The 23,053-nt window shown below is 48.9% G+C and overlaps 1 protein-coding gene across 8 annotated transcripts in view; it reads right to left on the reverse strand.

Annotated features, from left to right (window-relative positions):
• Nucleotides 1–23,053, reverse strand: part of LOC144772352 (sodium/potassium-transporting ATPase subunit alpha-1-like) — a 3,188,308-nt gene that overhangs the window by 320,672 nt on the left and 2,844,583 nt on the right. For all 8 annotated transcript variants that reach the window (XM_078656610.1, XM_078656616.1, XM_078656614.1 and 5 more), the window contains 3 exons: nucleotides 11,648–11,793; nucleotides 10,951–11,081; nucleotides 10,520–10,621 (listed from right to left, as the gene is read on the reverse strand). In XM_078656610.1, the coding sequence (XP_078512736.1) occupies nucleotides 10,520–10,621; nucleotides 10,951–11,081; nucleotides 11,648–11,793 (379 nt within the window). The remainder of the gene's footprint in view (nucleotides 1–10,519; nucleotides 10,622–10,950; nucleotides 11,082–11,647; nucleotides 11,794–23,053) is intronic.

Consider the following 23,053-nt stretch of genomic DNA (forward strand, 5'->3'; position numbering starts at 1 on the left):
CAGTAAATTATTTGCTCAGACACACAGTCAGACAACATGGTATACCCATGAGGTGGACACTGGAGATAGCCTGCCTGTGAGAAACAAAATGTTCAGACAGCCTGAGCATGTTAGAGACTGCTTCAAGACTGAGGTCCAAAAGATGCTGGATTTGTGGGTCATTAAGACTTCAGATAGCCCCTGCGCTATCCTTGTCCCAAAACCTTACACCAAGGATGATAAGAGAGAGTTGAGGTTCTATGTGAATTACAGGGGACTCAATGCAGTCACTAGAACTGATTACTGGTTACTGGCAAATCATACTCTACAAGGATGGTTTGCCAGTAACGAACAAGTTACTTACCTTCGGTAACGCTTTTTCTGGTAGATACTATATCTGCCTGTGGATTCCTCACCTTGTGAATATCCCCTTGCGTCAGCAACATTCGGAAATTCTTTTTGTAGCTTCGCGCCGACGTGGATCCGGACGTCACAGAGGCACGGCATCGCACGCGACCTCGCTGACGTCACCGGCGCCTATAACAGGCCCACGCCGGCGTGATGACATCAGTTCCGCCCTTTTTTCCGTGCCATCGAGGCACACGGACGGACCGATGATAGTAGAAATATACACAGTATACGTAGTATAGAAACAAGGTAACACACACAGTGTGAAGCAAATGCAATAACAACATTTGAAATAAACATTTCCATGACAATAAAATAACACATCATAGAAACTCTGGCATAGAAGAGTGGACAACGGGGAGGCGGGTGGGTCAGTGAGGAATCCACAGGCAGATATAGTATCTACCAGAAAAAGCGTTACCGAAGGTAAGTAACTTGTTCTTCTGATAGATACATCTGCCGTGTGGATTCCTCACCTTGTGAATAGAGTCCCACAGCAGTCCCCACTCCCGGAGGAGGGTGTCCACTCTGCTATACCAAGAAATCTTGGAGGACAGAGCGAGCGAAATGGCCGTCCCTCCTCACCTCGGTATCCAAGCAGTAGTGCTTCGCGAAAGTGTGGAGGGAGGCCCAAGTCGCGGCTCTGCAAATGTCCTCAACAGGTACACCTCTAGACAAAGCAGATGATGCAGACTTTGCTCTAGTCGAATGTGCTCTAATACCCTCTGGAGGGTCCTTACCAGCCAAAGAGTAGCAGATCTTAATGCAGAGCACGATCCACCTCGACAGAGTCCTCTTATGGACCGCTCTTCCTTTCTTGCAGCCAGCAAAGCCAACGAAGAGCTGGTCGTCCACTCGACAGTCCTTTGTCCTGTCCAAGTAAAAAGACACCGCCCTCTTGGGGTCAAGACGGTGTAATCTCTCCTCCTCCTTGGAAGGGTGAGGGGGAGGATAAAAGGTAGGAAGGGTAATGGATTGACCAAGGTGGAAAGGAGTCACCACCTTAGGCAGAAAAACAGCCCTGGTCCTAAGAACCATTCGTTCAGCATGAATGGTCAGGAATGGGGGCTTGGAACTAAGAGCTTGAAGCTCACTTACCCTCCTTGCTGAGGTTATTGCAACGAGAAAAACCGTTTTCAAAGTCAGAAGCCTCATGGGACACTTGTGAAGAGGCTCAAAGGGAGCACCCATCAAAAATGTCAAAACTAGGTTCAAATCCCACTGAGGCACAACAAAGGGTGTAGGAGGGAACCTATTAGTAAGGCCCTTCAGAAACCTTAAAACAATGGGAGACTTAAAAAGAGAAGGCTGGTCAGGCATACAGATAAATGCCGACAGCGCAATCAGATATCCCTTCACCGTGGCAACAGCAAGCCCCTGCTGGGCCAGGGAAAGGGCAAACTGGAGCACATCAGATAAATGGGACCTCAAAGGGTCTATAGACTTCTCCCTGCACCAAACAACAAATTTAGACCACCTATAAGAATAGATGGACTTAGTGGAGTCACGCCTGGCCGACAAAATGACATCCACCACATCGTGAGGGAGAGAAAAAGAAATCAAGTTGCCCCGCTCAATCTCCAGGCATGAAGGTGTAAGGTCTGGAGGTGGGGGTGTAGAACCTGCCCCTCCATCTGAGAGAGGAGATCTGCCCTGTAAGGGAGACGGAGCTGCGGGTGAGAGGAGAGGTGGAGAAGGTCTGAATACCACACCCTTCTTGGCCAATCCGGGGCGATCAATATGACTTGGGCCCGGTCTTGGCGAATCTTCCTCAGAACCCGAGGAATCAAGGGTATGGGAGGAAACGCGTAAAGGAGCTGCGAGTCCCAACTCAACTGAAACGCGTCCCCCAAGGCTCCTTGCATCGGATACTGGAGACTGCAGAATGACAGGCAGTGAGCATTCTCGTGAGTGGCGAACAGGTCCACCCGAGGTGTCCCCCACATCTGAAAGATGTCGTGAACCACCTCCGGGTGAAGCCTCCACTCGTGATCGGCAGAGAACTGCCGACTGAGACTGTCTGCACGAACGTTCAGAACCCCGGCCAGATGATTTGCCATCAGACAAATCTGATGGTCCTGAACCCAGGACCAGAGACGCAGAGCCTCTCTGCAGAGACACTGCGACCCCACTCCTCCCTGCTTGTTGATGTACCACATCGCGGTCGTGTTGTCCGTCAGGACCTGGACTGACTGACCGCGAAGGGAAGGGAGGAAGGCCTTGAGCGCCAAACGTATCGCCCGCAATTCTAGAAGGTTGATGTGAAGCAACCTTTCCTCTGGAGACCAAAGACGCTTGACCTCCAGGTCTCCCAGATGAGCACCCCACCCGAGAGTGGATGCATCCGTTATCACTGTGGCCACCGCTGGAGGAAGTTGAAAAGGCTTTCCTTGTGACAGATTGCCTTCCACGCTCCACCAAGACAGATCCGCTGCAGCTTCCCTGGAGATCCTCACTGACTCCCCGAGATCTCCGTTGTGCTGATACCACTGCCTGCGGAGGCACCACTGGAGTGCCCTCATGTGCCAGCGTGCATGGTTGACCAACAGAATGCATGAAGCCATCAGACCGAGTAGGCGAAGGACCTTCAGGACTGGAACGACCGCTCCATTGTAAAATAAAGGAATCATCTCCCGTATGTCGCGAATTCTTTGAGGGGGAGGGAATGCACGACATACGGTTGTGTCCAGTACCGCACCTATGAACAGGTTGCGCTGTGAGGGCACCAGGTGAGACTTGGGTACATTTATCGAAAAACCCAACCTGTGCAACAACTGAGTTGTCTCTTGCAGATGATGGAGCACCTTCTCTGGCGACTCCGCTTTGATCAGCCAGTCGTCTAGATACGGAAATACATGAATCCCCGTTCTCCTGAGATGAGCTGCCACCACTGCCATCACCTTGGTGAAGACTCGAGGTGCAGTAGTAAGGCCAAACGGAAGGACCACAAACTGGTAATGCTGTGACCCAACCGTGAAACGGAGATACTTTCTGTGAGACTTCAAGATGGGAATATGAAAATACGCATCTTGCAAGTCGATCGACACCATCCAGTCCTCTTCCAACAGCGCCTGAAGAACCTGTGCAAGAGTGAGCATTTTGAACTTTTCCTGCTTCAGGTAAAGGTTCAAAATCCTGAGGTCCAGGATTGGCCGAAGTCTGCCATCTTTCTTGGGGATCAGGAAATACCGGGAGTAGCACCCCTGACCCCTTTCCTGCCCTGGAACCACCTCTATTGCACCCTTTCGAAATAATGCCAGGACTTCTTCCTGCAAGAGAAGCAGGTGGTCTTCTGAACAATAACCCTGGCAAGGAGGGTAATTGGGAGGGAATTCCTGGAAAGGAAGAGCATACCCATTCTCTACAAGATTGAGAACCCAAAGATCCGATGTTATAAATTCCCAATCTTGTAGAAAATGAGTAAGCCGACCCCCTACTGGGCCCACATGATCCGGAATGGCGGATCTAGGGCTGCTTTGCTGCGTTGGCCGGGGGTTGGGAAGGAGAGGAGGAGGAGGAGGAGGAAGCTTGACGACCTCTAGGACGGGGTCTTTGTCTGCCTCTGTACGACTTGTACAGCGTGTTCTGCTGCTGCTGCTGAGGCTGCTGCTGCTGGAATGATCTGTAAGATCGAAAGGAAGATCGGCCAAATCCTCTGAAGCGTCTTCCGGTAGTACCTCTGGATTGAAGGCCTAAAGATTTTGCAGTGGCCCTACTGTCCTTAAAACGTTCCAAGGCAGTATCAGCTTTCTTTCCAAACAGACCTGAACCATCAAAGGGTAAGTCCATTAAAGCAGACTGGACATCAGCAGAAAACTCTGAAGATTTGAGCCAAGCAGCTCTCCTAGTAGCCACAGAGGAACCCATGACTCTTGCCACCGAGTCTGCAGTGTCCAAACCACTCTGGATGACCTGTCTCGCAGCTGCTTGGGTGTCTGAGATTACTTCTTGAAAATCCTTCCTGTCATCCTCAGGAACCTTTGGAATGAGTTGTTTGACAGAGTCCATCAAAGCATGGATATATCTCCCCATCAAACACGTAGCATTGGTTGATTTCAATGCCATGCTGGCTGATGAAAAAACCTTTTTAGCATTTTGGTCCTGTTTCCTGGATTCCTTGTCTCCAGGAACCTGTGGAAATGCCCCAGCAGATTTTTTAGAACAGGCAGCCTGCACTACCAAACTCTCAGGAAGAGGATGCGTTGTTAAAAATGCAGGATCATCCGGTGCAGCTCTATACCTTCTCGCCACCGTTCTAGAAACAGCTGGAGCAGACAAGGGTTTCTTCCAGACCTCATAGACAGGTTCAGACAACGCCTCATTGAATGGTAACATAGGCTCGATCACAGATGAGGGTGAATGAAGTACCTCAGTTAAAATATTGGGTTTATAATCAGCTGTAGGCAGAGTTATGTTTAGTAAACTCGCTGCCTTCTTAATCACAGTGTGGTAAGGCACCACATCCTTAGATGGAGCATTCGATACAGAAGCCAACTCCCATTCAGGTGACAGTTCAAGACCACTGGCTTCACATAAGTCATCAAAAGGATCTTCAGAATCCTGTAATTCTCCTTCCTCAGTGTCAGAATACCCATATTTTTCCTCTTCTAAAAGTCTCTGGGCCTTTCTCCGAGACCTTTCTTTCACAATCGAAGTTAAAGGATTCGGAATCGACTCCGACGGGGTCACTGCCGGCGTCGAACCCGACGTCGGACGAGGCTTCTCGACACGAGGTCGGACAGAATCCTGCCTCGGAGTCACGGGTATCGGCGTCGATGGGATCGGCATCGATGGAGCCGGCGTCGTGCGCTTCGGTGTCGGAAAATGCCAATGCGGCGGTAGAGCCGGCATAAAGGGCATGAAGGGTGCAGGGGCATAAGCCTGCGGAACCCCTAAGTTAAAGGCCATAGGACCCGTGGGACCAACAGGTGCACCAGACGGGAACATTGCCCTTGAATATACACCATACATGGCGTTCAGGAACTGGGAAGGATCCTGACCTGGAGTCGGAAACTCAGGATACGGACCTCTCGGTTGTTCCCGGGGAGGCGGAGTCGATACGACGTCGACCTCTTCTTCGGGCGCCGGAACCGGAGTCGATGAACCATCGGGTGCCGGAACTTCGGCTCCACCAGCCCCCTGCTCCTCACCTTCATCCTCCTGACCAGAAGGATTCGATAGAATCGGAGATTGGACCTGTTCCTGAGGTTCGGGTGAAACCGGATGCACAGCCTCTTCATGTTCCGACTCCGAAACCTCCACTTCTTTACACACGAGCTTGATCTGGGACTTCGGTTTCGAGCTAGAGTCCTTCCCGGAGTGATGACGTGACTCATGGGACTTCCTTCTGTGTTTCTTCTTCGATGACTTCGAAGCGTGTGCTGACGATGACTCCGAGTGTGACCTCGAACGAGACCTCGACCTCGACCGACGAGATCGAGATTTTGACGACTTCTTAGCTTTTTTGCTCTTGAGTTTCGCCATAAGGAGCTTTGTCTCCCTCTCTCTTAAGGCTTTTGGAGTCATCTTCTTGCAGCAGGAACAGTCCTCGACATCATGGTCTGAGCTCAAACACCATACACAGCATTCGTGGGGGTCGGTGATTGACATGGTCTTGCCACATTCACCGCAGGCTTTAAATCCCGTCTTCTTCGACGACATCTCGAAGAGAATGTAAGAAAGACACAAATACGAAGAAATAGTAACAAAGTTACTGTAAGCTACTACACGATCCCTGAAAACCGTTAGCGTCGACGACGCGGAAAAAAGGGAACTGATGTCATCACGCCGGCGTGGGCCTGTTATAGGCGCCGGTGATGTCAGCGAGGTCGCGTGCGATGCCGTGCCTCTGTGACGTCCGGATCCACGTCGGCGCGAAGCTACAAAAAGAATTTCCGAATGTTGCTGACGCAAGGGGATATTCACAAGGTGAGGAATCCACACGGCAGATGTATCTATCAGAAAGCATTTTCATCCCCTATTGGGCATTATCAATTTATTGTTATGCCTTTTGGGTTGAAGATTGCACCTGCCACCTTCAGAGGCTGGTGAACAAAGTCTTGACAGGTTTGTAAGCCTATAGTGCAGCAAATCTAGATGAATGATATTGCTGCCTTTAGCTCCACCTGGGACGATCACCTGGTCCAACTCAGAAATGTTCTTAAAGCCCTGCAAAAGGCAGGCCTCACTGTCAAGGCCAGGAAGTGCCAGATAGGGCACAGTAAGGTTGTGTAATTGGGTCACCTAATAGATGGAAACCAAATTCAGCCATTGGAGAGCAAAATCCAGAACATGAAGGACTTAGGTTAGAGATTTCTTGGGTCTGACTGGGTACTACAGGAGGTTTGAAAAGGGCTATAAATCCCTAGTGACACCCCTCCATGATCTCACCTCCAAGAAAATGCCTAAGAAAGTTCAGTGGACAGTTAGTTGTCAAGTTAGCTGTCAGAAGGCCTCTGATGACCTGAAGCAAGCCATGTGCTCTGCTCCAATTCTGAAAAGTCCTGATTTCTCCAAAACCTCAATGTCCAGAAAGATGCTTCTAAGAAAGGGGTAGGTGCAGTATTGTCAGAACCTGTTGCAGATGGCCAGGATCAACCACTAGCTTTTATAAGCTGAAGATTGACCCCCAGGGAGAAGCGTTGGTCAGCTATTGAGTGGGAGGTCTTTGCTGTGGTCAGGGCCTTGAAGAAGTTGAGGCCATACCTGTTTGGCCCTCACTTCATTGTTCAGATAGACCATACGCCCCTCTTATCGCTTAAACAAAGGAAGGGTGAACATCCCAAACTTTTGAGCTGGTCCATTTCCCTACAGGGGAAGGACTTTTCTGTGGAACATAGACCTGGGAGTAACAATGCCAACGCAGATGGATTCTTCGGATATTTCCGCTTAGAAAATGTAGACTCAACTGGGCAAGGTTAGTCTCAACTCCTTTCATTTGGGGGGGGGGGGGGTGTTGGAAAGTAGGATCTGCTTTCATGTTTACCCCCACTTTTTGCTTGGTGTCAGTGTGTTTTTGACCTAGACTTCTGGGGTCCGGCTAATCAGGACCCCAGAAACTGTGCTTTAATTCCTATACTGATGATGGTAAGTACTTTAGTACCTCCACAATTGTCTACCGGTGTACCCTTATACGTCCCTAGTACATGGTACTGAGGTACCCAGGGCATAGGTACACCAGGTGTTTCCCATGGGCTGTAGCATGTATTTTTCCACCAGTGGGAGTTCACTTAAACTGTGACTTCAGGCCTGCCATTGCAGCCTGTGTGAGTAGGTGCTTGCACCTCTCTCGACAGATATAAACCTCTACGTTACCCCTATGGCAGGCTCTCAGTTCTGAGGGAAGGGTGCTTGGTTATACAAGTGAGGTTGCCCCTGCATGAGCAGGACACTCCTACAAACCCCAGAGTCGATTCTCCAGGCTTTGTAAGTGTGGTTTGCCATTTAAATGCATATAGTGGGCATCAGTCATTACAAGATGTCTAACTATATAGTGGGTGCACAGAACCTGGTCATGGTATCAAACATGTTGGATTCATACCCCAACACTGGTTTCAGTGTTGGAAGTGTGATCCCATGTACTGGAGGTCTCCTTTGGATACCCCCTCTGTACTCCCGGTAACAGCCTTTCAGGGTCTTCCAGCAAGCGAGTGCTGCTCCCCAACACAGACACGATTCTGCTCTCCTGCTGCTGAGCTGAGCTCGAGCAGGGGAGAGTAGAACAATAGGTTTCCTGCCACAGGCAGGTGTAAGCACCTCCCAGACAGGACTTAGTGTGCTGGGCTGGGCGTGCTTGCGAGTGCCACCAGACTACTTTGAAGGGCATATTTGGTGCCCTCCTTGTTTACTCCAGTTTGACCCAGTTCAGGGAGACCCTGGCTCCCACTTTGGCATGAAACTCGACAAAGGGCATAGGAGTATCCTCACCTCTGCAGCCCCTCCTCCGAGAGGCCCCTAAGTTGTTCCAACCCTTTCCATAGGGTACGTAAAGATTTACATGTGGGTGGTTCCTTAGATTTGTTGTGAGGCAAGACTCATTCCTAAAACAACATCGCTCTTCGACCGTCTGGACACTTGGACTTCATTGGACTTTGACTGGAACATAGATTGCATTAAGGAAGACTCCGGCTGCTCCTAGTCTCGCTGTTCTTCAAGACTTCATCATCATCTAGGTCTGTGCTTCTTGAACACATGTGTGGGCATCAAGGACACCTGGAGTAATCTCCCATGGAGCGAAGGAGTCACTTGCCTGCATCTGCAGGGACAGCAAAGAAGCTGACTGGTCTGCTGCTCCTGCCCTCTTGTGGGCCTCTTGTCAGGCGTTTCCTGAAGTTCAGCACTGGTAGTTCTGCACTCCCGCAAGGCCTGACCTGTCCCCTCTGCAATTTTGAGGCAAGTATCCCTCGTCTTAACCCCTTGGACCGAACCCCTGTGCACTGCGTAAACTTGCCGTTGCCAAGGGTTGTTGGCTCTGCACCCCAGAGATATTCAGGCTACAAGAAGCTCCAGCCTTCAGCATCTCTTCCCTCGAGATCAGTGTCCTCGCTGCATCCTCTGCACCTTGGGCCTTCATCTTTGGTGAGCTGCTTGAGGTCCTCTTGCGACTCATGTGCCTTCGGCTTGTGGGTCCACCTGAGGATCTTCTACTACTTCAGTGGGCTCCCTTGCTTGCTCAGGCCTGCTGTGACTCTCCTGCTGTTGGTGAGTCGCCTGAACCTTGCTGGTCCCAACCTTGCTCCTATTTCGTCTTCCATGCCAGTTGCAGCTACCAAGGCTTGTTGGTGCTACCTCCAGACACTGACCACCTACTCACCAACATTCGACATGGGACAGCTTGTGCATGGCTCCTAGTCTTCCTCAGCAGCGCCTGGTCTCCATCGTCAGTTCAGAACCTCCCAACATAGGTGTACATTGTGTATCCGTGCCTCCTGGTCACCTCCGAGTGTCATAGAACCTGTCCCCTCTCTTGCAGGTTCTGCAGTTACGGAATCCACCCTCAGATTCCACCGGACTCCTTCCTGAACTTCTCCAGAGGCATCTTCTTCTAAGTCTTTGATTGTCGTCTATGGAGGTTTCCGACGTCTCTTCACCCCTATGCACCTGACTTCACTGTTGTAGGTAAGCTGGTTCCCAGGGCATCCACGGGTGGGGTAGCTCTCCAACCTTCCGCCCTCCAAGGGAATTCTCCTGGGTCAGAGGGAAGGGTCGTTCTTCTCCAAAATGGCAACTGTGACTTCTCATTTGACTTTGATTGGGCACGGAGCTGTGTTCCCACTCTGCACACAGTTTTTGTGGGTTTCCTGGGTACTTCCTTTGGGTGGTTCCTTGTGTCCCCAGCTCCTCTGATTCTTTTGGTCCAAGCCCCGTCCTCCTTTGCAGTTAGCATTCCACTTTCTTATTATACACTTTGCTCTTCTCCTGGAGACCACTGTAGTTGGTGCTACTTACATGATTGGATTTTAAATATTCTTGTGTATTGTGTTGATATCTTCTGGGTAGGAGATATACCAATTTGTTATAGAGTTTTTGGGTAAGAAATAGACGTATTTTTATATAAACAGTGTGTGTGTTTCTTTCATTTAACTTACACTACAGACTAAACTGTTAAAACAATCTGATTAACACTCCTTCAAGATAAGCCTGAAGGCTGCTCTCCAAAGCTACCACTTTGAGTACTTTCTAAGGTTATCAAAGACCACTCAAATCACCATAAGGGTTACCTGGATTAGTTCAAGGTGCACCACTTGAATAAGTGTGCACCATATACTATGCCAGCCTCCTACACGACGCCTGGGAAATTCAAAGGTAAGGAATCTGCAGCTAGATGTCTCTACCAGATGTTTAAATCTCATCACGGGGCCTAATGGAGTTGTGCTAAAATTGGCTCGACGATGCCAAATCAATGTGGATTCTAAAATTACTGAAGCTAAATTAGAACTACTTTCTTGGGTGTGAGCAAGGAAATGAGAAGTGTTGTTAGCTGGTGATGGAATATGAGGGCTTCGACGATGGCTGGAAGATGACACCATCTCACTACAGCCTGGAAGAAGGTGCAAGGGCAAAAGGCCGACTCAACAACACCTTCAGGCCACAGCATGTAAGAACAATTAATTTGATTCTTGTCATTGCTTACTTGAGTGGATACATTCTGAGGGCTACATCCATTCCGGGGCAGTATGACAGGAAAGCAGCCAGTGCAGTCTCCTCGAACAGGGCGAAGATCAAAACTGTATTCCTAGAAAACAGAGTTGAGATATTTAGAAGAATAGCTCATTATGTACCATCACCTAGTTCTGCTTATCGCTGGGACAATTGAAGACGGACTACCTCGAACTAGCTGCGGTTGACTATTACGGGTTGTATATGGGTATCTTACCAGCAACCTCATGCTTGAGGTACAACAGTACAATAGAATGATCAGATGTTTGTAAGAAAGCCTCCTTTCTACTTGTGTCCTGAATGAGGCTCTTGCAACTGCCATTAAGTGATCAATGTGTTACTGTGTAAGAGTCTGAGGTGTGTAGAAAGGATTCAGGGTAGGGGTGTAGCTCAGGCCATACTCACTTCATTCCCTGTTGGAATACTGAGTTCCTTCGAGTTTTGGAAATGACCAAGTCGGCCCACTGCACAACCACAATGCTGATGAAAAAGGCAGTTTGGCATGTGAATTCAACGATCTTGCGCTGCTCGTAAGTCTGAAAGTGGAAATGGGAAGAAGTTCATCAGCGGAAAACTCAAGGAATCCTTGACGTGTGAGGAAAATCTAAGGTGGGATAGCCTCACTGAGCTACACTTAAAAATATTCAGACTTTATAATAACTGACCAGGGTTAAGTTTGTGCCTTTTGCTTCTTACCAAATTTTTGCAGTTTCTTAACTCCGTAAATTGTAGGCTATAGGTATACAGACCTCAACCGCCAATTGCTGCCGAGCATTCAGACGTTTACATCCTGGGTGTCAGTTCTAATGTAGACATATCCATCCAAATGATTCTGTCTGGATTAGAACTTTAGAACAGTTTAACTGGAAGAACAACAACATTATATATATTCCTGGGCAAAGGCAAACAAATATTGAAGTCAGGCACAGCAGTTAATCAAGCATGAGGGAATCTGGGCACACAGCGTAGGATATGTTTGGGACGTTATCACCGCCTGTCTACCCTTGTGTTGGCTCACGTCTGAAAGCAGATGTGGAAACCACCATTCTAGTTCTCAACAAAGAGTACACTGAGTAAGACTTGAGCAAAAGTGGCAACTTACCCATTGCTGTCCATAACTATCCTCTACATCGTTGACCGAATGGTCATCCCACGTGGCTCGGATGCCAAGCAGAGTCCAAGGCAGGAACCCGTTCTCTGATAAGATGACAAAGTAAGCGAAGAAACCTCCCAGGGCTTGAATCATACCTAGAAAAAGAGGCAAAATACATCCAATGAGTATGTGTTAGATGTGCAATGGGTTACTGTAGAGCAGTGATCAGCGGGTATGTGAGAGCATGTCCAGCACTTGGATTCTTGAAGGGTTCTCAGCTCACTGCTGCAGCACTGATCCTACGCAGGGAACTGGAACTGGAAAGGGGATGTTATGTACTCCTTGATATGGTACGTCTCTATAGTCAGGGGGACCTCACAATATTAGTGGTGTGTTTTGTTGCCCAATGGATCTAGGTTTCGGAATCTAGTGAGGCCAGGTGCCTCCGATTCTTTCTATGATCCTTCTGGGGGGGAGTCAGGGTGCTTCAAACACAAGAGGGGGTCCTGCCTCTCGCCCAACTTCTAAAACTCACCTTTTACAGACTGGGCTGTGCCCATCACATGCATTGTGCATGAGCCAGATTCAAGCCTGGAGATGAAGGAGTAGTAGTCCTGGCCCCTTGATATCCCCCTCAAAAATTATTGTCCATAGATTTTCATTTTTCATTTGTGTTTTTGTATCAATAGAGAAGTAATTTAACTTGGGTAGACATTTTTAATCAGACTCAATTTTTCAGGACGACATTTTTAAAAATGGCAGATGTGTTGCAGTGGTGATGTAATATTTCACGAATCATGAGACTTATATACTTCATTTTGTGTCAAAACACAGGTTTTGGGGATCACGTAGCATGTGATAGAGACAGAAATTAATTCCTCAGAGCAACCTTTCTGCCATTTTCCAAAATGGCAGCTCTAAAGTGACATGCTTCAGACATCATATTGGTAGTTTATTTTAATATTGTTTTGTTTCAGTTTTTCAGTTGATTCAAATTCGTAAACATGAGTGAAGTAGGTGGTAGCAGAAGATTTTTACCTCCTAACAGACTGATGCTAACTACAAAATCTGAGGACTCCTTCAACAAAGAAAAGCTAACATCAAGGGCGGCTGGACAGAAAAGAGTTTGAGATGCTGCAGAAATATAGCAAGATATAGGTTCACAAAAGATTGAAACTGATTGCTTGTGACTTTGGGACTGGGTGAAGCCATCCTTACCTGCTGCTGGCGTGAGAGGTGACCCTTGGACCCTCGCCTCACAGCAACCGCTTCGCAGGTGCCGCTTCGCGGTCACTGACACCGGAGGGAGCCGCTGTTTGTCTTGGGAGCCGTGTCTGTTTGCTGCGGGGCAAAAGGGCTAGCTTGGAGAACGCACCGAACGCCCCAGGGACTCCAAGTACCAGGAGTCCCTGCCTGACCTGATACAGCTGGTCACGCGTTCGGCTGGAAGCTCCGCCCACGGCCAACTCAGGTGCTACTTAATCGATCTTGACGCCCGCTACGCGGGAGCGTCCCGGGAGAAGCCGGGGACAAGGGCGGGACCGTCAGTGGCCGTCCGAGGTCGACTGAGGACGGGACGGGCCACCCCCCTAAGCTCTGGAACATTGATTACTACTGTTACTGCAACCACAGGTGATCAAGACATTGTTAGAACTCTTTGGAGGACTGAGAGGGTTTCAAGTTTTAAGTTTTATATTCTTCCCTGTTTTTCTTTATCTCTAGATACTTAGCCTGTGCCTATACCTTACACCTAGTCATGCCCATAAAATCAGCCAAAGGGGGGAGTATTGCAGGAACCCTAGATAACTTTATTATTAGGGCAGCTGCAGCCCTTGAAAGAGAGATCGACCTCACTGTCAAAAGGCTCTCAACTGGATCGCTTAGCTCAAAAAGATCCTCATTGGGCGCCATACAGAGTTGCATCACCCCCGAAAATAGAACCAGCCAGTGCTTTGTAGACCTAGGACTACCAGAGAGTAGTATAGAATCAGGGAGACAAAGTACCATCTCCCTCGAAAATTACACTCAGGATAGCATTGATATTCCTGAGGAAAGTGACAATCCCGACCCAAAGCCTGCTATAAATAATTCCACAGCCACAAGGGCAGCCTACAGCACAAAATGTACAGGGAAACGGAAGCGGCGTGGGGGAGGGAAAAAAGGGAGGTGGTCAAAGATGCCCAAATTTGGGAGCAATACTACACACCCCCCGGGTACCCCCAGCTTTTCTCAACCCCGAGACCTGGTCATGGTAAAAAGGGTGCAATCCCATCCAACGAAGGGTCATCAGTCAGCTACAATCTTAGTGCCTGAACAGGGAAAGGGTTGGCTAATAGCACAGATAGAACAGATTGTTAAGTCATTAGTGTTGCCACTTGTCGAGAGGATTACCTTAAACTATAGGCACATCTCCCTAATCGATTCTATCGTCAAAGTCTTAGGGGGAGTAATATTGAAGAGGCTGACGACCTGGGCTGAGGCCAACGAGATTATCTCTGATACCCAATACGGATTTCGGTCCGGACACTCAACCACGGCCCAATGCCTTAACCTCTATATGATCCTGAGTAAGTACACTCTCTCACGCCCAGGGACCATCTACATGGCCTTCACGGATCTCTCCTCGGCTTTTGATTGTGTCAACCGAGGAAAGTTGTGGCAATCCATGGAGGCCATGGGGGTGGATCAACATCTGGTGAATTTCCTTAAGGATCTCCATAGAGATACAAAGGCAAATGTTAGATACTCTATGGACCTCAGGGTTACAAGAAATGTTAATACTAGACGGGGGGTCAGGCAATGGTGCATCCTGGCCCCCTTTCTATTTAATTTATACATTAATGGCCTTGAAAGTCATTTGGTTGGGACAGGGACCGACTATCCGTACGTGGGCCAGCGAGGACTGCCCGTCCTGCTGTATGCGGACGATGCAGTCCTCCTGGCCCACACCCCGAAAGGGCTTCAGACTCTGTTAAACGCCTTCCACAAGTTCATGAACAGTCGAGACCTGCACATAAGTAACACAAAATCGTACGTAATGCAGGTGGGGAAAGGAGCAAAAAAAAACACCCCTTCTTGGTAAATGAGAATAGGGTACCCACTTGCACCTCCTTTTCATACTTAGGTGTTCTTTTCGATAATCAGCTAAATTGGAACACCTTGCTGGCCAGAAAAAAGGGAGAAGTTACCAGGGCCAATGCAGCATTATTTGATTTTGCCGCAAGATTGGGTATTAGACCATTGGCTGCTATGCTGAAAGTATACCGTGCCAAGAGCATTGCGATAGCCAGTTATGGTAGCGACCTATGGGGACACTGTAATCTAGAGGTTCTTCAAGTGGCCGAAAATAAATTTTTAAAACAGCTTCGGTGTGTCCCACAGGGGACCCCAAACATGGCGGTGCACGAAGAAACTGGCACGCCATTTATTAGTGATTCACTGCCCTTACGGCTGCTCCTATTTTGGCGGCAATGCTGACTCAAAAAACAGCTTGGTCTAACCCATAGCCTTCTTAGAGAGGCATTGAGCCTGGATTATATGATCAAAAACCCCTGGATGAAATATCTTAAGACCAGTTTTAGCAAGGAGGGACGCCCGGATTTGTTCTCAAACCCGGCAGGAATCACCAGGAAGGACGTTATGTACATTAAACAGTCCTTTGCCACACCAAAAAGACTGGAAAGGGAGGAAAATGAACTGTGTAAGCCCAATGCATGTCTTCAAATAATGCTTAAAACTACGCCTAGTGTAGAACCTTACTTGCTCTGGCCATTAACCTCACACGAGCGTTTTTTACTAATCAGGTTCCGGTTCAACTTGTTTGATCTACTTTTAGGAGTCCCGAGGGGATGTCACGAAGGGACAGTGTTAGCAACCTGTGGCTGCGACAATTTGTCTCCACAGGATTTGTGGCACTTTGTATTTTTTTGTAAATTTTACGAATTCCCAAGGGCTTTTTATCTTAAACCTCTTTTAAAAAGGCAAAATTTTGTTCAAGTCCGTCCCGCCTTATTTTACCTACAATTGTTAAAACCTGACTGTACACCTTTTGTGATTGGATTTTCAAAGTGCTCAATGAAATACAGGAAATGCTTGGACCCCCAGCCTGTATAAAATTAATCCCTGGAATAAGGTTCATGTAAAGTGCAATAATAGTTATACGAGAACTGATGACAATACTTGTTTTATTTTAGCTGATGTGTAACATGGATTTTTTAAATTGCGAATTCTTCATATTTTTAACTATGACCTTTTATGGTTTTGTATCAAAAAACCGAATAAAGTTATTTGAAATTTGATTGAAACTGATGAGTGAAAAGGATCAAACAAATGCAGCAAGTCATATGCAATCCAAAAAAGCATGGAAAAAATGTGTCTAAAAATAGAAGAAACCAGTGAATCACAACAAGAAACTGAGTCTTCTGAGAAAGCGATGACAACCAAACCCAATGACCATCAACTTAAAAGATCAATGGCTACCCCTCGTCAGCCTCCAACAACTGATCAGAAAGCAGAGGATCTTCATTCTTTGGTTTATCTTGAACATGTCAACTCCTGTATTTTTTTTAAATAATATTTTTAATTAAAATTTTTCCAATAAACACACATTACATTATGATATGCACAATTAGGCAACAGTGATGTTGTTGTTCAACCAGCGGACATGCCACCTGCATACGGCAGGGACACCAGGGGTTGTAGTCCACTTGTCTTTACTGTAATGCGATTTCGAAGGGAACTTGGAGGGATAAACTGGGGATGCATTGCGGGGGGGGGGGGGAGGTCAGGGAATGAGGATCGTGGAGGATGTCCGGATCGTGTCAGCTACAATCTGTTAGTGTGGTCTTGTATTGTTTGTAGGGGCTATCAGATGGACGACGTCACTAGGTGCAGTAGAGAGCGCAACGCGCGGCGGTGTGCCCACACAACACATGAGGGTTTGGGGCGCGGGGTTGCGGTATACGTGCTCTAATGCGAGGTTTGCGCTGCCGGGACCGTAGGGTCACGTTGAGAGGTGTTGGGGGCGGTGCGCGTGTGTGCTTGTTTAAACTGGTGGGATAGCATGGCCCACTCCAATGATATGGGGTGTTTTCGCAGTCCCTTTGCTTCCTTCTCCCTCAGGGTTTCCTCCACCGCTTGTGCCCATTTCTGCACCGCTCCCACCCATGCTCCAACGGGGGACCCGATGCGGCTCGCCAGTTTATGGCGATGTTGCTTTTGGCTAGGAGCAATGATAGAGCCGCAAAGCGGACTTGCACTTTGTGTGTTTTCGGCCTTCGGAATACTCATAGAGCGACTGCTTCCCACGTGTGTAACTCTGTAAGTCCTGTGAGTACTTTGATTGTGTCCAGAATTGTAGACCAGTACTGTCGTAGAGTGGGGCAGCTCCAAAACATATGCTGGAATTGCGCGTCTGGTGAGTGACACCTGGGGCAGAGGAACTGAGTGTCTGGGTAGAACCACTGTAGGCGTGCAGGTGTTTGGTACGCTCTATGCAAGATATAGAACTGTATGTTTTTAAAACAAGCATTTCTGGACACTTTCTTAGGGAATTCCAGCGCTCTAACCCATTCCCTGTCGTGTAGCTGTTGCCCAAATTCGTCTTCCCAGGTGGCTCACAGATTATGAAGTGGTCTGTTTGCGAGTTCTCTTATGGACTTATACAGCCAAGTAACCAGGTGTCGGCCGATACCCATATATAGGATGGTATGGATGACCGGGTGTGTTGATGGCTCGCCAGCTGTAAGATCACAGTGTGGGCGATAATTGTCTATGAGCTGTCGGTGTGTTAAAAACTGTGCCAGGGGGAGGTCATATTCCTCCATGAGCTGTTCGTAGGGACGAAGCTGTCCTTCCGTGAATAACGCTTCTGACTCGGTTATCTTGCATTCTGTCCATGCACGGGGCGTGGTGAGTGTGAAATAAGGTTCCCGCTTGGGCCAGCCGACCAGCGGCAGCCGAGGGGAGTAACATGGGGTCCCCGCCGTTATGCGGTGAATTCTTTGCATGCACCTGCGGGCCACCGACACTTGCAGTGGATACGTCCGTCGAGGTTTGGTACCCGGAAGCAACAGACAACGAAGTACGGGAATGGGGACCGGGCCCTGCGCCGTGTATGTTTACCCGGTATGCCTACCCGCCATCCAGTACGACAGCCACTGGAGTTGTGCCGCCAGGAAATATGACTCGAAAGCTGGGGCACCCAGACCCCCCTGCGTGGTGGGTAACTGCAGTTTGGTGAGAGCTATCCGGTGTCGGCTAGCCCCCCCATATAAGTGTGTGGAGGAGCGCATCTAGTTCACAAAAGAAAGTCCTGGGTGGAATAACTGGTAAATTTGTGAAGTAGTATAATAGCCGGGGGACAATGATCATCTTGGCTATGGCTACTCGACCGATCGGGACCAACGGGAGGCTCCTCCAGAAGCCCACCGACGATCTGATGCTGGCTAACACTTTACGGTAATTACCCTCATAAATGTCAGTGGGGGAGTGGTACAGGCGGACACCGAGATAACGGGGAGCGCTCATGCTCCAAGGCAGACGCTGCGCACCCACTTGTATCTCCCGTGGCTCAAGGGACGAGTGTTATAGGTAAATTGTGGATTTATCCCAGTTTATCTTGAGTTCTGATGCCTCCGCGAACTCCATCAAGGCTGTCCATATGGGCTTAAGGTCCGCAGTAATATCTCGGATGTACAGGAGGAGGTCGTCCGCGTACAGGGAAACGCAGTGGACAGTGTCCGCTATGGGAATGCCCCATGTGGTCCCCTCCCGACGCAAATGTATCGCCAGGGGCTCCACTGCCAGGGCGAATATCAAGGGGGACAGGGGGCAGCCCTGCCTAGTACCCCTCTCCACCTGGAATGGGGAAGAGACGTATCGGCCTAGTCTGACACGAGATGTGAGGTTGGTGTAAAGGAGCCGCGTGTACTGCAGAAGAGTTGGACCTATTCCTGCCTGTCGCAGTACAGCAAAGAAGTATGGCCAAGTGAGAGTATCAAAGGCCTTATCCAGATCGAGAATTATACAGGCCGCGTGAGGGTACAAGTCTCCCACCTGATCTTGAACATGGAACATCCGCCGTATGTTTTGGGACGTGTTCCTGCCGGGGACGAACCCGCACTGATCCGAATGGACCAAAGGACGTAGAATTTGTTCATATCTATCTGCCAGAATTTCACCCAATATTTTACAGTCGGCAGAGAGGAGTGTGATAGGGCGGTAGGAAGACAATTGTTGTGGGTCTCGGTGTGGTTTGAGATAAGTCACTATGACTGATTCGCGAAGAGAGCTCGGAAGCTCCCTCCTCTCAAGTGCATTCGCGAACGTTTCCGTCAGATGAGGAACCAATAGGGTAGAGAAGGTACTGTAGTATTCAAGGGGTAGACCGTCCAGTCCCGGTGCCTTGTTCCGGGCCAAAGCACAGATCGAGCAGGAGACATCTGCCACCGATATTTTGGCATCCAGTGTGGTTTTGTCTGCTTCCGTGATGTGTGGGATCGGTCTAGAAAGTGGCTTATCGCCTCCTGTCTATGATGTGTCGGGGTGCAATAAATCGCGGTGTAGTGTTGGTGGTGTGAGAAGTTGGCATGGTATATGATGTTCACTATTCTAGTGAGCACCTTGCACCAGTCCAAACAACCCTTATGGTGATGGTTGTAAAGTCAACCTTATAGACCAGCTATCCTAGGGGTAGCATGGACAAAAGCAGTCTTAGGCTATACTCAAGAGGGCATGTGAAGCCAGCTGTTTTACCATATGCAAACCTTTTAATACCAAATGAAAGGACACCACACAGGTTATATATTCAAAATATATATGTATTTATTTCTAAAACAACCCTCTGAACTCTTTATGAGAACAGGAGCACAAGCGCATAACAAGTAACTTAATATAACATACAAAAGTTGCACAAATATGGATAGGCCCTGGTGGCCCGCTAAACCATATACTAAAATAGTAGTATAAGAACCACGTCACGAACAATGGTAAGCCCTAGGGCCTTGGGAATCGCTGGGGTTACACAGGACGAACAGTAGTTAGGGAGCAGGAGGCCCACAGGATGCCGGTGAAGTGTCTAAATGCACACACGTGCACACATAGAAGTCAATGGGTGCGTACAGTTAGAAAGTTAAAGGTTTAGGAGTCTTCTGACTGGACTAGAAGCTAACCACTTGAAACTAGGACACTAGGAGAGTTACTCTTCACAGGGGCACCGCAGTACTCGCGTTACCTCACCCACAGGAAGCGGGTGCATAGGTCTCAAAGTGTGTCGGGTTTCGTCGTGGAGTTCTATGGAGCCTTGGAGAAAAGATGCTGCAGGCAACCTTGAGAGAAGAGTCCGGTTGGATCCAAGGGCAGATCGAGGATGAAGAGTACCTGAAAGCAGAGGGGACAGAGTCTGGGTCACTAGCCAGTGACCAGGATGGAACCAGGAAGGAACCAGGCGATGTCGGGAAGCAATCAGGTGCTGTCGTGAAGTTTGTCTCCGCTGCCAAGTGGACCAGGAGGCGTCAATGACGACCAGGAGGTGGGCACGGACTGTCCCACGAAGGCTCTCGCTGTTGGCGGTGTCGGTTCTCGATTCAGAATCAACAGGCCTTGGCAAATGCAACCCACGCAGGAATCAAAGATGGCTTCTGGATCAGACCAGCAAGGTCTGATGGGCTGCTCCTTTTCAGGGGAGCAAGGGCCAGTCTGGAGCAACCAGACCAGCATTGGAAATTAAAAGTTTCGTTGTCACAAAGGCCACTAGCCAATGGACAAGTGACCGGACAGACGCGTCGAGCAGGAAAATGCAATGGGGCCTCACGCAGCACTCGGTGAGTGTGGAGAGGTGATCTTCGGTGCAGTTGGTGCTCAGGATCGGGCTTCTAAATCCCCAATGCACAACTTCGAGGGTGCCTCAGAAGTTGCACGGAAAGAAATTCGCTGGCTTTCCAAGATGGCCAGTCCCACGTCTTGCGTCGCCTCCACTGGTCTCAGCTTTGCTGTGGCTGTGGATCGGGCTGAAGGAAGTCTGGAAGTCTGGGTCTAGTCAGGCTCTGTGTTCAAGCTCCGGCGAGAGCAACGACAAAGCAAACCGTTGAGCGCTTGATGGTGCCTGCTTGCACAGGGTGGTCACTGCTTGACCACAAGGGAGATTCTTCAGTCTTCTACGTCGAGTAGGATGTCGAAGGTCCAGAGTTTCATATCAGAGTTTCAGTCAGGATAAATCTAAAGTCTTGGGACTCAACTCCTACCTATATACCAAATCTAGGGGCTGGATTACCTGCTAGGTCCCTCCTATGGGTGGGACCCAGGAAGGGGGTGGTTACACCCCTTTCCCTTTGTCCAGTTTCGCGCCAGAGCTGGGGCTGGAGTGCCCCAGCACCGGTTTGAACTGGACTATGCATGGGACACCTTGTGTGCCCCAGGCAGTGTCTCATTTCATTCAGCCCTCCCTGTCCCAATACACTATAGCCTGTCTGGGGTGGTGCTAGCACCTCCCTATGACAGGAAACCTATTGTCCAAGCCTCCCTCGCTGGAAGGACTCCCAGCAGCAGGAGGTCAGACTTGTGTCTGTGGCAGCAGCATCCATTTTGTGATGCTGAGGCTCTGGTTAACTTTAACCGGGATTAATGGAAGTAACATGTCTTCTCTCTCTAGAAGGGTGAAATGCTACCCCAGTCGCCAGAACTGGCGAGGGGATAGTATTCCAAAGCGTATGACACCTTACACGACATGTTTTGATAAATCAAAGTTAGCATCTGACCGCGAGGTACATAATGCACTTAAGAGTATATGGTATGGCAATATCCCAGAACAGCTATAAGGACATGGTTCAGAAAGCTGCAGACAGGCTCAGCTCATGCTAGAGCACCATCTCACATAAAACCAAGCACTCTGCCTTCAGGATTGTTAAGGCCTGCCATAGGAGTGGCGTATAGGTGCATATGTGTCCAGATATATATGCTGCAGCCCCTGGTAAGCCTTGGGTGCATCTATGCCCTGGGTACCTATAGTACACAGTACAGGGACTCATAAGAGTGACCCAAATCCCAATTGGTGATGTACCTAAAGTACATGGTGTGAAATTTAGAGAGAGAACAGCAGGGCTGTGGGTCTGATTAGCAGGCCCACAGCCACATGAAGTCGAAAACCAGTGAAGCAAAAAGCAAAAAATGGTGTGACCATAGGAAAGCAGACCCTACTCTCCTACGTAACCCCCCCCCCAAAACGCAGGGACATTAGACTAACCTTGACCAGTTGTGTCTTCATGTTCAAAGTGGAAATACCTGGAGAGACCATCTGCATTGCCATGGTCAGTCCCTGGTCTGTGCTCCACTATAAAGTCCATCCCCTGTAGGGAAATGGACCACCTGAGCAGTTTGGGATTCTCACCCTTTTTTAAAAACATATTTTATTGGTTTTAGACATCATACAAACCAAAGTCAGCATCCATCACATTTTAGACCCATCAAATACGTTTCCAAGTTTATCCCCAACTAAACCCCTCAGAACCCCCCCCCCCTCCATATGGCAATTGGTGTGGGCACATTTCAAAGGACCTATATCACAACATAGCACCAGCAATGATGGGAATGCTCATAACACAGTGCGCTTACTAATTGTCACATGTATGCTCTATATAATTCAATCTTCCCCCTCCGCCTGAGAGTTCAGTAGAGCCTGTACCATTGTGTCCCAAGCTTTAGCCATTTCCAGAGCCTTTTCATAGTTCGTTCGTTTGGCCAATTGGAACCTAACGGAGCTCTTGCTGCTAGCCCATCTATGTAGCTCCGCTCTACATCTTTTACACGATGGCCCTTCTTTCGATTTCCAGTGCCAAGTAATTTCTCGCCTGGCTAAAAGTAATCCTAAAGCAATTAACTTACTTGTTACCTTAGTTTTGGGCGTGTGCGGGAACCAATGTAGCAGGCATACAGCAATATCAAAGTTCAATTGTCTACCAGTGATCTCCTTGAGAAGCTCCCCCACTTCCACCCAATAATCCCCCAAAACGGAGCAGCTCCAGAGCATGTGCTCCAGGTCCGCGCCCTGCTTCGAACACCTAGGGCACGCTGCGCCGCAGACCTGGAAGTATTTCTGGATTTTGCCTGGGGTTAGGTAGGCCTGGTGTAAAATAAAAAATTGTACTTGCTGGAAGGGCGCATTTCTGCTCCCTTTCCATGTTCTCCTCATGATGTGGCCCCACAGTGTGTCTGGTATCGGTTTGCCTATGGTCGCCTCTCACTTCGCTTTCAAATTATCTAGGGGTTGGAGTCCCTCGCGCAACATTCTAGACTGGAGGCATGTAACTGCTTTAAAGGTCCCCGCCGCCATTACTACATATTGGCAAGCCATAGTTGTCACTGGTTCCGCCTGTCCCCCCTTCCAGTGCCTCCGAATTGCCACCGCTACTGCCGCGTGAA

The sequence above is a fragment of the Lissotriton helveticus genome, chromosome 8 (genome assembly GCF_964261635.1).
Source record: "Lissotriton helveticus chromosome 8, aLisHel1.1, whole genome shotgun sequence".
NCBI classification, from domain to species: domain Eukaryota; kingdom Metazoa; phylum Chordata; class Amphibia; order Caudata; family Salamandridae; genus Lissotriton; species Lissotriton helveticus.